The sequence below is a fragment of the Zootoca vivipara genome, chromosome 6 (genome assembly GCF_965207765.1).
Source record: "Zootoca vivipara chromosome 6, rZooViv2.hap1.1, whole genome shotgun sequence".
Classification (NCBI taxonomy): Eukaryota; Metazoa; Chordata; class Lepidosauria; order Squamata; family Lacertidae; genus Zootoca; species Zootoca vivipara.
In genome coordinates, this window is record NC_142589.1 from 78015452 (window position 1) to 78028250 (window position 12799).

A 12799-nucleotide genomic window follows, 5' to 3' on the forward strand; every position below is an offset into this window, starting at 1 on the left:
CTGCGGGCAGGTAGGGTCTCAGCCTGCGTACCAGATGGAGCTGATAAACAGCTGCCCTGGACACAGAATTGACCTGCGCCTCCATGGACAGCTGTGAGTCCAAAATGACTCCCAGGCTGCGCACCTGGTCCTTCAGGGGCACAGTTACCCCATTCAGGGCCAGGGAGTCCTCCACACCTGCCCCCCTCCTGTTCCCCACAAACAGTACTTCTGTCTTGTCAGGATTCAACCTCAATCTGTTTGCCGCCATCCATCCTCCAACTGCCTCCAGGCACGAAGTCCTATGCCCCACAAATAACCGAGAGATGCATTTTAAATAAAAGGACACATTCTACTCATGTAAAAGCACACTGATTCCTGTTTGGCCCCCGGGCCCTAGTTTGCCTACCTGTGCCCAAAATGCTTGTCTAAAACATGTTCCTCCACACATTTCATGGCATTTCCTCTCCCTCCTTGCCCCTTGCTCTTTATTTTTGGGTATGATTCTGCATAAGAACGGAACGCAGCATTGCCTGCACAGCTACTCAGAATTAATCTCCCTTTCGTTATTTTTTTCTAATGAGAAAAGGCAAGTTTCTGGATCTCATGGTTGTGAAAATCTGTTAGGTTGGTTGGGAGCAGCGCCTGTAGAAATCTCAGAAACCAGTGGAGTTGCTGAATAAGATTTCGGGAGAGGGCTTTAACTCCTTGGAAGAACATCTGTTTGCATGCAGAAGGTCCCAGGGTTTATCTCCACCAGGCCCAGGTAGGGCTGGGAAGGTCAGAAACCCTGGAGAGCTGCTGCCAGCTGGTGTAGACAACATCAGTGCAGGAAAGATCAAGGGTCTGACTGTGTGTAAGGCAGGTCAATAGGTTCCTATACTCCACTGACTAGGAAGGGTGGCTTCCATGCTTAGAGTAGCTCTCTTAGAGTTCCCCTTAACCAGCAAGAGCTGACTGGCCTATGCAAAGACTGAAAAATCATGCAGAAAGTAGTAGTAATAATAATAATAATTTATTACTTATACCCTGCCCATCTGGCTGGGTTTCCCCAGCCACCCTGGGCGGCTTCCAACAAAATGTTACAAACACGATAAAACATCAAACATTAAAAACTTGCCTAAACAGGGCTGCCTTCAGAAGTCTTCTAAAAGTCAGATAGTTGTTTATTTTCTTGACATCTGATGGGAGTGCGTTCCACAGGGCGGGCGCCACTACCAAGAAGGCCCTCTGCCTGGTTCCCTGTAACTTGGCTTCTCGCAACGAGGGAACCGCCAGAAGGCCCTCAGCGCTGGACCTCAGTGTCCGGGCTGAACGATGGGGGTGGAGACGCTCCTTCAGGTATACTTGGCCATGGCTTTAAACACATTGAATTGAGCACCAACACTTTGAATTGTGCTCAGGAACGTACTGGGAGCCAATGTAGGTCTTTCAGGACCGGTGTTATGTGGTCTCGGCGGCCGCCCCCAGTCGCCAGTCTAGCTGCCGCATTCTGGATTAGTTGCAGTTTCTGGGTCATCTTCAAAGGTAGCCCCACGCAGAGCGCATTGCAGCAGTCCAAGCGGGAGATAACTAGAGCATGCCACCATGCTAGTGAGATACAGTACTCTGCGGGCAGGTAGGGTCTCAGCCTGCGTACCAGATGGAGCTGGTAGGCAGCTGCCCTGGACACAGAATTGACCTGCACCTCCATGGACAGCTGTGAGTCCTAGGCTGCATATTTCATGTAGGTTCCAGAATTTGACTCCCAAGGGGAGCCAGAATTCTGATTCTCCGTTCCCTCTTTTCTTCTTCTTTAGCCCTGGCTGTAAGCAGAGCAGACTTTGACTTCCTGTGAGTGGGTGTGCATGCCTCAGTTTCTCCCAAGGCTAGGATGTCTTCAACCAAAACCTAGACTGTCTCACGGGGTCCCTACCATGGGAGCATATTCATCCAGAGCTTTTCCAGCAGCACTGGCTCCCGGTGGAGTACAGGGTCAGATTTAAGGTGCTGGTTTTGACCTTTAAACCCCTATACGGCCTAGGACCCTCGTCCTTACAGGACCGTCTCTCCCGGTATGCCTCACAGAGGACCTTAAGGTCCATAAATAGTAACACCTTAGAGGTCCCGGGCCCAAAGGAAATTAGATTAGCCTCAACTAGAACCAGGCTCCGACCTGGTGGAACGCTCTGTCTCATGAGACCAGGGCCCTGCGGGACCTGATTTCTTTTCACAGGGCCTGTAAGACAGAGTTGTTCCACCTGGCATTTGGCCTGGAGCCAACCTGATCCCCTCCCCTATTTTCCCCTTTTCCTTTTCCTTCCGTATGAGGCTGCATTTTAATTTTAATGTACAGTGGTCCCTCGACTTACGAACTTAATCCGTTCCAAATGCACATTCGTAGGTCGAAAAGTTCGGAAGTCGAAACGCGGTTTGCCATAGGAAAAAAAAATTCGGAAAAATCCGTAAGTCGAGGAAACCACATGTAAAAATTCGTAAGTTGAGGAAACCGCATTTAAAACCGCCAACAGTTTCCATTTGGATGTAGAAAAATTCGTAAGCATGCGGCCATTTGTCCCGTTCGTAAGTCAAAACCTACAGATGTCGAGTAATTCGTAAGTCGAGGGACCACTCTATTTAACCTTGTTCTTAAGTTGTATTTTAATCAGTTGTTTTATATCTAGTGTTAGCTGCCCTGAGCCTGGCCTTGGCTGGGGAGGGCGGGGTACAAATATATATATATATCCTATATAATAATGTCCATGTTGTCCCTGCGTCCAGATGTCCCGTGTGTCCCTGGGGTACTGCGCATGTCCCCCAGAGACACAGGGATTGGACGGAGGGACAACCAGGGACACAGGGATTGGACCCGTGCTCTCGGGACACAGGGAACAGCCAACTGCCGCTCCGCCAACCGCCGCTCCGAAGCCCAGTCTCATGCTGGAGGTGCGCGGTGAGGCGGCGGGGGAGAGAAGCGCTCCCCCCCCCGGCAGCCTTGCCGCACACCTCCGGCATGGGACGGCGCTTCCTCGGGGAACCCGAGGAAGCCGAAGCGGCAGCGGGCGCGGAGGGAGGCCCGCTTTGGCTTGGCAGCGGCGGGAAGAAGGGGAGGAATTCCTCCCCTTTTTCCCGCCGCCGCCAAGCCAGTCCCGGAGCCGAATTGCGGCGCGGCGGGGTTTTTCGCCGTTTGCCTCCCCCAGGGGAAGGCAAACGGCGAAAAGCCCCCGCTGCGGACTGGCTTGGCGGTGGCGGGAAGACCCGCCACCGCCAAGCCAGTCCCGGAGCCGAATTGCGGCGCGGCGGGGTTTTTCGCCGTTTGCCTCCCCCAGGGGAAGGCAAACGGCGAAAAGCCCCCGCTGCGAACTGGCTTGGTGGTGGCGGGAAGACCCGCCACCGCCAAGCCAGTCCCGGCAGGCCGCTTCCTCTAGCGCCCGTTTTTAAACGGGCTAAAATCCACTAGTATGTATATATATATATGTGTGTGTGTATGTGTGTGTGTGTGTATATGTGTGTGTATGTGTGTATATACCTTAACTCCTGGATAGCTCAGTTGGTTAGCGCATCGTGGTGATAATGCAGGTTCAATCTCCATATGGGACAGGTGTACTATTCTTGCATTGCAGGGGGTTGGACTTGATGGTCCCTTCCAGCGCTGCAATCCTATGAATCCTTCTACGAATATATGAACGCAGTAACTCCAACTCCTAAGAGCACGGGGAAACAAACCACCAGGGACCTAGAACAGTCTCAAGCTGGGTGCTCCTGGAAGAATCTGGGGTGCCCCTCCTTCAGGAGCTATTAGGGTAGTTGGGTGAACACAACCGCCCTGAACTTTCCAGACACAACCTTTCCTGAGAGCAGATGAAGACCAGCACTTGAATGTGAGGGTTGGGGGCTGTCGCTCTCCCTGGTGCTGAATAATCTCCTTCTTTTGCACTACTATATACGTACAGTATATGCATCCCCCCCCCCCCCCGGATGGCAAATAAGGTAGCAGCGGGGAAAGTTCACAAATACATAAATAAGGAGGGGTGGCGTTTGTGGGATTAATGGCAGGCAGGTGAGTTAGGACTTGAGCCTTTAGGAAAGCATAGAAAACCACGATGGTGCCTTCCTTGTAGAACTTTCATCAGATTCTGAAGGTGAATCTTTTTACCGTAGTTCTAGTTACAGGTAGGTAGCTGTGTTGGTCTGAGTCAAAACAAAATAAAAAAAATTCCTTCAGTAGCACCTTAAAGACCAACTAAGTTTTTATTTTGGTGTATCTGATTCAGTGTATCTGATGAAGTGTGCATGCACACGAAAGCTCATGCCAAAATAAAAACTTAGTTGGTCTTTAAGGTGCTACTGAAGGAATATTTTTACCGTAGCCACTGAGGTATATTTGCAGAGTTATATCTGCAGCTTCCACCCTATTTTTTTTAATGCAACTTGTTTTAACTGATATTATTATTATTATTAGTAGTATTAGTATTAGTATTATATTGTTGCAACCCACTCTTGTGACCTTATGGTGAAGGTTGGGTATGAGATCTTATAAAATTAAACTGTAAAATTAATTAAATAAAAACAGCATAAGGACGCCTTCCGCCCCTTTCCTTGCAGGGGGGTGGACTAGGTGACACTTGGGGGTCCCTTCCAACACTACAATTCTATTATTTTGCATCATGGCAAAATAAAGTCCTTCAGATCCTTTTCCAGGCACACTCTTTCTGTAATGCATCTCATCAACGATAAAGGAATAGAACTTGTACCTCAATTTCGTGCAATGGAAAAGCGGGATTCTGGTGGAAGTCCGCTCTCATTTTCTGCATACCTGTCTCACATTCCTGGGACGTCACAAGGTACTCCCAGGGAAGTGCAGTGCTGCTACCAAGGACTTCCTCTTCCTGTCATGTGCAGTACATGACTTCCTCTTCCTGTCATCTGCAGTACATAAAGCTGTGATAAGATGATGACTCACAGCCCTCCTTTGAGACACAGAAATGAAAAGCCTCGTGTGGGTGGCAAGATATAAGAGTCCCTCTACCCTACCCTTCTGACCTGCTTAAAGTTCAAGGCCTTTGTCCCAGATATTAGCTGCCCCCGCATTGCCCCAAATGGCAAGGTTTTAGTCTGCTACCCAAAATTCTAGAGGAACCACATGGAGGTTTCGATTCATTTTCGATCTGTTGGTTGCTTTTCTGTGCCGCTTTTCGCTCACACGTGTCCCAAAGAGGCTTACAAACAATCAGGACAATGTAATCGAACATCACAGTTGCACCATAGATCGTAGAGAATAATCTGCAAATCGCCAGTGGAACAGCCGCCTTCTATAAAACGCTATTAACAAAACAGCTAAAAAATAAAAAGCTAAGCAGCAGAGCCACAACAAAAGGCATATTGTAAGAGTCCCAAAGCACTACAAAACTCATAATCCACAAGAGAATATTAATGACATCACCGATCTGACAACCCAAAACAAACTAAGCGCTATGGCATATGAATTTTAACATAAATAAATAAATTCCAGAGGTGGCGCCTGATTGCACCCTCCAACTGCCAGGTGGTTTTGTGCGGCTTTCTCAGAATATTTTGAAATCAGGAATTTGCCCAGATGTCCCAGATCAATTCCAATCTAGCATATTTGACTGAAATTTAGTTAACAGTGTTAAAAGGAAGATGCCAAGATTAGTTTGCAAGTTGCATGAATATCTCAAAAGTCCATCCCCCACCACCACCACCCAATAGCTAAAATGTGGTTGGGCTGAGATATTTGATGGTTGGGGGAATCAATGAAGCATGCTTAATGTAGTTTAAATGTTATATGCAAGCAAATACTAATTTTAGCCTGTGCAAAGATCTGTGCATAAGAGATATGCATGCTTCATAAAGGGCAGTAGGCCTACAGAAGGTAATCATAGCTTCGGGAAGGCTCAGTTCAATCTACAGCATTTACTCCTGTGTTGTTGTTGTTGTTGTTGTTGTTGTTGTTGTTGTTGTTGTTGTTGTTGTTGTTGTTAAATAGTTTTCATTTGATTTTTCAAATATAGATTCATAACAAAACCAAATACATCTCCATATACAGAGATTTCTCTGAATCTCAAGACCTCCCCCCCATCACCCCCATGAGTCCTAATGTCAGCGTTTTCAACCGGATATTATATCAAATCTACATTTTATATCTATCCATATTATCCATAGAGATTGTCACATTACAAGTGACAATCTTCTGATCGGCAAGCCCTAGACTCTGTGGTTTAACCCACAGCACCATCTGCATCCCTTCTAATATATATATATAAAGGTACAGGTAAAGGGACCCCTGACCATTAGGTCCAGTCGTGACCAACTCTGGGGTTGCATGCTCATCTCGCATTATTGGCCGAGGGAGCCGGCGTACAGCTTCCAGGTCATGTGGCCAGCATGACAAAGCCACTTCTGGCGAACCAGAGCAGCACATGGAAACGCTGTTTACCTTCCCGCTGTAGCAGTTCCTATTTATCTACTTGCATTTTGACGTGCTTTCGAACTGCTAGGTTGGTAGGAGCTGGGACTGAGCAACGGGAGCTCACCCTGTCACAGGGATTCGAACCGCCAACCTTCTGATCAGCAACCCCTAGGCTCAGTGGTTTAACCCACAGCGCCACCTGGGTCCTTCTAATATATATATACACCCGTACAAAAAAATGAAACCTCAAAAACCTCCTCTTCTTCTCTCGTTTCCCCCCAACGCAGGCCAAGGTGATTGTTCCCAACAGCACAGCCGGGCTGATCATTGGCAAAGGCGGAGCCACGGTCAAGGCCATCATGGAGCAGTCTGGAGCCTGGGTACAGCTGAGCCAGAAGCCCGAGGGCATCAACCTCCAGGAACGTGTGGTGACCATCAGCGGCGAGCCCGAGCAGATCCACAAGGCGGTGGACATCATCGTGCAGAAGATCCAGGAGGACCCGCAGAGCAGCAGCTGCCTCAATATCAGCTACGCCAACATCGCTGGCCCCGTGGCCAACTCCAACCCGACCGGATCCCCTTATGCCAACTCCACGGACGTGCTGCCTGCCGCAGCGGCCGCAGCCACTGCTTCAGGCCTGCTGGGCCACACCAGCCTCGCCGGGGTGGGAGCGTTCCCAGCCGCTCTGCCGGGCTTCTCCGGCAGTGACCTTTTGGCCATCAGCACGGCTCTCAACACCTTGGCGAGCTATGGATACAACACCAGCTCTCTGGGGCTCGGCCTCAACTCAGCCGCCGCCTCCGGAGTGCTGGCCGCCGTGGCCGCCGGCGCGAATCCAGCCGCCGCCGCTGCCGCCAACCTCTTGGCATCCTACGCCAATGAAGCGTCCACCAGTACCACCACCCCAGCCGGCGCCGTGGGGGCCTTCACGTTGGGTTCCTTAGCCGCGGCCACCGGGGCCGCCAATGGCTACTTGGGGACAGCCTCTCCGCTGGTGGCCAGCTCCTTCTTGGCCACGGAGAAGCTGGTGGAAAGCGCCAAAGATATGGTGGAGATTGCCGTGCCAGAGAACCTAGTGGGCGCCATTTTGGGGAAAGGCGGCAAGACGTTGGTGGAGTACCAGGAGCTGACGGGCGCCCGCATCCAGATTTCCAAAAAGGGGGAGTTTATCCCGGGTACTAGGAACCGTAAAGTCACCATCACAGGCACTCCGGCCGCTACGCAAGCGGCGCAGTATCTTATCAGCCAGCGAGTAACGTATGAGCAAGGAGTCCGTGCCACCAACCCACAGAAAGTGGGATAAGAGAAGGCCGGAGGGAAGTCTGGGGGAAGGAGTAGAATTCAAGTCAATTCTTTAATCATTAAAATTGTAACCTACCCAACACCAGCCCCAGTCCAGTGTCCATCTCTCTCTCTTACACACACACACACACACACACACACACACACACACACACACACACACCCTTCTGGTTGAGAAGCAGCCCAGCATTTCGTTTTCCTGGACCTTTATTTCGCCAATGGTGCAACCTGTTTGTGTGTGTGTGTATATACATACATATATATATATATATGGCAACATTTTCTTTTCTTTTTGAGTTGATATGGATTTTAATAGAAAAAAAACATTTTTTAAGAAAACAAAAAATTCCTCTTTCTTTCCCTCTTTAATTCTGAGTTTCTTAACCAAGAATCCCGATTGGGGGTGGGGTGGGGTGGGGGAGATCCGTCTCGTAATGTCTCTTCCCCCCCCCACTCCCCAGAGTGTCAAATTCCTTGACGGGGAGTGGGTACCTTGTATCCTTCTTCAGGCCCACGCAGAACATCAATCTCTGTAGATGCTCTGTAGACGGGGTTTCAGAATATATAGCTATATATCGAGGGAAGCAGAGATGGGGTTCATATCATGGCCTAGCGGTTCACAAAGTGACACCTGCCCCATGACCTTGAACTCTGAAATTGATGCAGCTCTAGATCTAATACGCCTGCATTTCGTAGTGAAGCTAAACGTGGGTTTTTCTACCTATAGGTAGGCGTGGCTCATTCTAAGGTGAGGTTGAGGGGTTGGAGTGGAATGGGCTCTGCATTGGGGAAATGGGTTGGTTGAATTGATAGGCTTCCCCCCCCCTTTGATTTTTGCTTTCTTGTTTTCGTCTGTTTGTTTTTACAATTCTTCTATGCATACTTTCATTCGGAGGGGAGGGGAACTGTGTACGTCCTCCTCCCCCCCCTTTCCTCAGCCCTACTAATCAGAAGAAACAAAAAAGGCAAGGTAAACTTGTTCAGAAAGTTGTAGATGAGGGTGCGGCCCCGTTTATACTGAGGAAACAGTCGGAAAGGCTTGGACCCGAGTATTCACAGTGGGTCATTTTGGGTGAGCCGTGAGTCTTGACGGAGCTCTGAGCTTGTGAGCTTGCTCCTCCTGCGAATGGATGAGGGCCAGAGTTGTAAGAGAGGCGATGCGAATGAAGAACGAGGTCAAAGTAGCGGGGCTTCTTCCTGTGGATGCGGAAGTGGCGCTCCCATCCCCATGACAGGTGATACAAGCTACTTTCTCCTGGGGTGTCGCCAGGCGGCGGCCTCCTTTGATGTGCTTGGCTACTTCCTGTTGTGGCGCCTCTCAGGAATCTTGGTTTCTCAGCATCTGGGAGTGCCACTTCCTGCTAGGCTACACACCCCACATAGGCAAGTTCCCTTGCCTCTGTCCAGCAAGGAGGAGGGAGCTTCACTCGGTTTTTTGGAGCCAAAGGCTTGTTTCCTTTCCGAACAGCCGCAAAAAAAACACCCCAGCTTTCTCAACAAGTCCACTGCCCTGTTTGATAAAAACCCAGGGGCCGGAACTAGGAAGGGAAGGGCCCTTTTGACTGAGCCCTGGGTGCTTCTGTCCAGGCAGGTGTGATTGGTCCACCCTTCAAAGGTGCCACAGTGGAAGCCCAAGGGCATCACTGAGCTGCCATTGTCAGTATTAGCTCTCTTGAGCAGCACCTGGCGGAGTATAGCTACTCCGAAATAAACGATATGTTGCCAAGGGGGCTGTTGAAGGCCTCTTTGGACCCCCCCCCCGCCCAATTGCAGCTTCCCTTCGACCTGCTGCCTCTCCCGCTGGCCTTTCTATAAGCAGTATTACCAGCGGCAAGAAGGGCCTTTATTCCCAGTGACTGGCCCAGTAGGGAACCCAGTTCCCTGGCACTTCCTGTTTCCGGCGCCCTTTGGACGGTGACAGATGCTGGGCTTGAAACCCGTGAAATGGTGGGGTACAGTTGGCTGCAGCAGCAGCAGCAGCAGTGCGACTCCTCCTTTCTGGGCCCTCATCCCCCACAACTCAAGTGGCGGCTTTCAGTTCGGTAGCCCGAGCACGGGGCTTCTGTGTGTTGCTCTGGCCTCTTATCCCTCCATATTTGCTGGCCGCCGAAGGTTCAACACTGTCGATAGCCTTTCCCCCCCCCCCATTCACTCGCCCTCAGAAGGGCAATAAATAAACCAGGGTTATCTCCCTGCTATGTTTACATATAGGGCTCGCAGCAACCTCTTTAACTCCCGGAGAGGATGTGACCCTATCTGCTTTTTGAAGGTGCCAGCATTTTAAATAGGAGCATCCCTCATCCCAGCTTTCGGTGTTGCGTGTCTGTTTGTTGTGCTCCCTTGTGGGAACCTTACGAAGACCCCAGGGTTTGCCAGAAGGCTGAAGCATATGCAGTGCAATGTCAAACACTGGGTTGCATCAGTCTTTCTTTCTTTCTTTCTTTCTTTCTTTCTTTCTTTCTTTCTTTCTTTCTTTCTTTCTTTCTTTCTTTCTTTTTTCGATTAGAAGGTTGCTTGGAAGTTAGGTTTGAGCGGGGGTGGGCCTCCTGCTGCTGGTTTGCTCTGGCGGCGTGGCTGTTTCCTGTTCCAGAGCGGGACGATTTCCTGCGTCCAGTTCTCAAAATGTGAAGTGGGTGTCTACCTCGTCACCCGGACCTCGCCGCGATGCAGCGTACCTGTGGCACGGCGCACGACTTCCTTTCGAGCTTGTGCAAGGCGCGAGCGACCTTGCAGCCGTCGTGGCTGATGCTAGCCAGTGCGGTACTATTTTAGGGTGACCTAACGTGAGCATCTCTGCATACATTGGCTTGTTTGTCGTAAGGTTGGCGGCGGCAGATTTCCGTGCAGCTGAATTTGCGGGGAAGAATCCTGTTTGGAACGGCTGAGACGTTTCGAATTGGGTCAGGAGCCAACGGGGGCATATTTGCGAAGAAGCGGGGTGGGGTGGGGGGACAAGCTAGAGCAATGGTTGTGCCGTCTAACCTTTTGGCGGCTTCTCAATGCACTCGTAGCTCTCGTTAGCACAAATCTTCTCTCTTGCAGCCTAGATGTGCATCTCTCCTCCTTACCGCAGCTTTGAGGTGTGGAGACTCGTGCAATATTTTGCCCCTTGCTAGAAGGGAAACACTTCCTCCCTAGTTCTTTCTGAAGCACGGGGCTGGGCTGGGGTGGAGTTGGGAGTCGGAGCGGTGGGAGACTTCTGCACTTTCCCCCACTTTCTCTAGGCACCTAGGTGATTTTGAGCAAGGGACAGGCGAGGCCGGTGCTCGGGCCGACTCTGGCTGAGAGATGGGCCCTGATCTGGGGAGGCAGGGAACTCGTTGCTTATTAAGTCTCAGTTCCGTTTTCCTTCTTAGATTGAAAGGAGGGTCTTAAGGCTCTAAAACCACTAGGGAGCAAAAACAAAAACAAAAACTCAAAATGTGAAACTTAAATACTAAAAAATAAAATAAAAATAAGGAAGCAATATCTATATAGCACCTTGCACTGATTTTATGGAGTGAGGGAGAACTGCCACAGCCAGCATATTATCTGCAAAAGATTTTGCCGGTCAGTGAAAGAAATGGCCAGTGATCCAAGGCTTCTATTGACGCTGGCTGAGATTCCGGGCCGCCCGGGTGGTGTGTGTTTTTTTGAACAAAATATTGCTGCTGTTTTGCAAGTGTGTTGCATATCAAGACTTTTTGTCGGGTGGGGGCGGGGGCGGGGAGGAAGACGAGGAAATGTTTTTGTGCCAAACTCTTAGTCTGCGTCTTTTTTAATACTATGGATGTGTAAGACAAAAAGGGACACCCCCGCCCCATCACCCCTATCCTCACAATGCTGCAGGTATTTTGACCGTATATTCCAAGGCTGTGATTTCTACTCCTTCCTGCTGTTTCTTCCCCTCCCCTCCCCTCCCGCCCCTTCTACTATGGGATCTCATGAGCAAAGATGAGACACTTCCATTATCCAAATTCCGTGCCAAGGAAACCCCAATTCTGCAACAGAGAAAATGTGGATTCTGCAACCTGGGTGAACTATGCTAACGAGGCCAGTTTGCATATTTTCTCTTATTTTGCATGCTTCCCCATTTTTTTGCAGAATGCCTCCTACTTCTGCTAGTGATGGGGAGGGGCAGGATGTGGGCTGGGGTCGGCTGCACTAAAGCACCCCCACCCCAGCCTGGGAAGCTTCCTCAAACTTCTCTGCTGCTCAGAACCTTTCAATTGTATCATTGAAGCCATGTGGATCAAAAAGTCCTGTGGGTGCCCGGGGCCATGAGTGCCATGCAGTGTGCATGGCCCTGGCACTGAAAATTGCCCTTCGTAGGGAATTCTGTGGGTGCTCAGGGCACCTAGGGCCCTAGGGAGTTGTTCCCATCTTTCTACAGAATTAAAATAACTTGAGAATCTCCCGGCAAGGACAGCAAATGCCCATCCTGGCTTGTGACTGAGTTGCCCACATTGCCGAGCGTGTTGCAGAATCTTTGTTGCACCTCGGAAGACACAGAAGACAGTCCAGTCTATGCTCTTTGAAGTTGTGGGATACAGTCCCGTCTGTGGTAATCTGCATTGGAGAATTACCTACTGCAGATTATTATGATTCTTATTGACATTTTGACTGGAATGAATCCCCTGTCTATTGGCCCTTGGGCCCCTGTCTGAGAAAGCAAGGCTTGCACTTAGCTAGGAGATCCATTGAGCCGAACCATTTGGATTCCAGCACGGAGAACTGAAACTGCTCCTAGCACAACATAAGTATGGCCTGGAGGTTTCTATATGCACTGGCTTTGATTGCAAAAAAGGCTGGCGAACAAATCTGGCTGTCGGCTCACAATTCCCTTTTCTGCTTCCACAAAAACACCACCCATATGCGTGTAACTTCTGGCAACTGGCTCACATGCCCCAAAGTCCGTGAAGCCGTTTCCATTTTATTTTAGTGGGTCTTCTCAAAGGTAAACATCTCCATGGGCTCACGTGTCCTTAACTTGGGGACTCGCTTTGGCTAACAGAACTTGCACACAGAGCTCCCTGCTGAGAATGCCCAAATCCTTTTGGTGCTGAGATCCCTCCGTAAGTAGCTCTTTCTGAAAAGGCTTCCTGGACCTGATTCTCTCCTGCGTCCCC

At 50.1% G+C, this 12799-nt stretch overlaps 1 protein-coding gene across 1 annotated transcript in view; it reads left to right on the forward strand.

Annotated features, from left to right (window-relative positions):
- NOVA2 (NOVA alternative splicing regulator 2) overlaps positions 1 to 10092 on the forward strand; it is a 50929-nt gene extending 40837 nt beyond the window's left edge. The window contains exon 4 of the mRNA XM_035121034.3: positions 6676 to 10092. Within this exon, the coding sequence (XP_034976925.2) occupies positions 6676 to 7692 (1017 nt within the window). The 3' untranslated portion in view covers positions 7693 to 10092. The remainder of the gene's footprint in view (positions 1 to 6675) is intronic.
- Positions 10093 to 12799: the final 2707 nt, after the last annotated feature.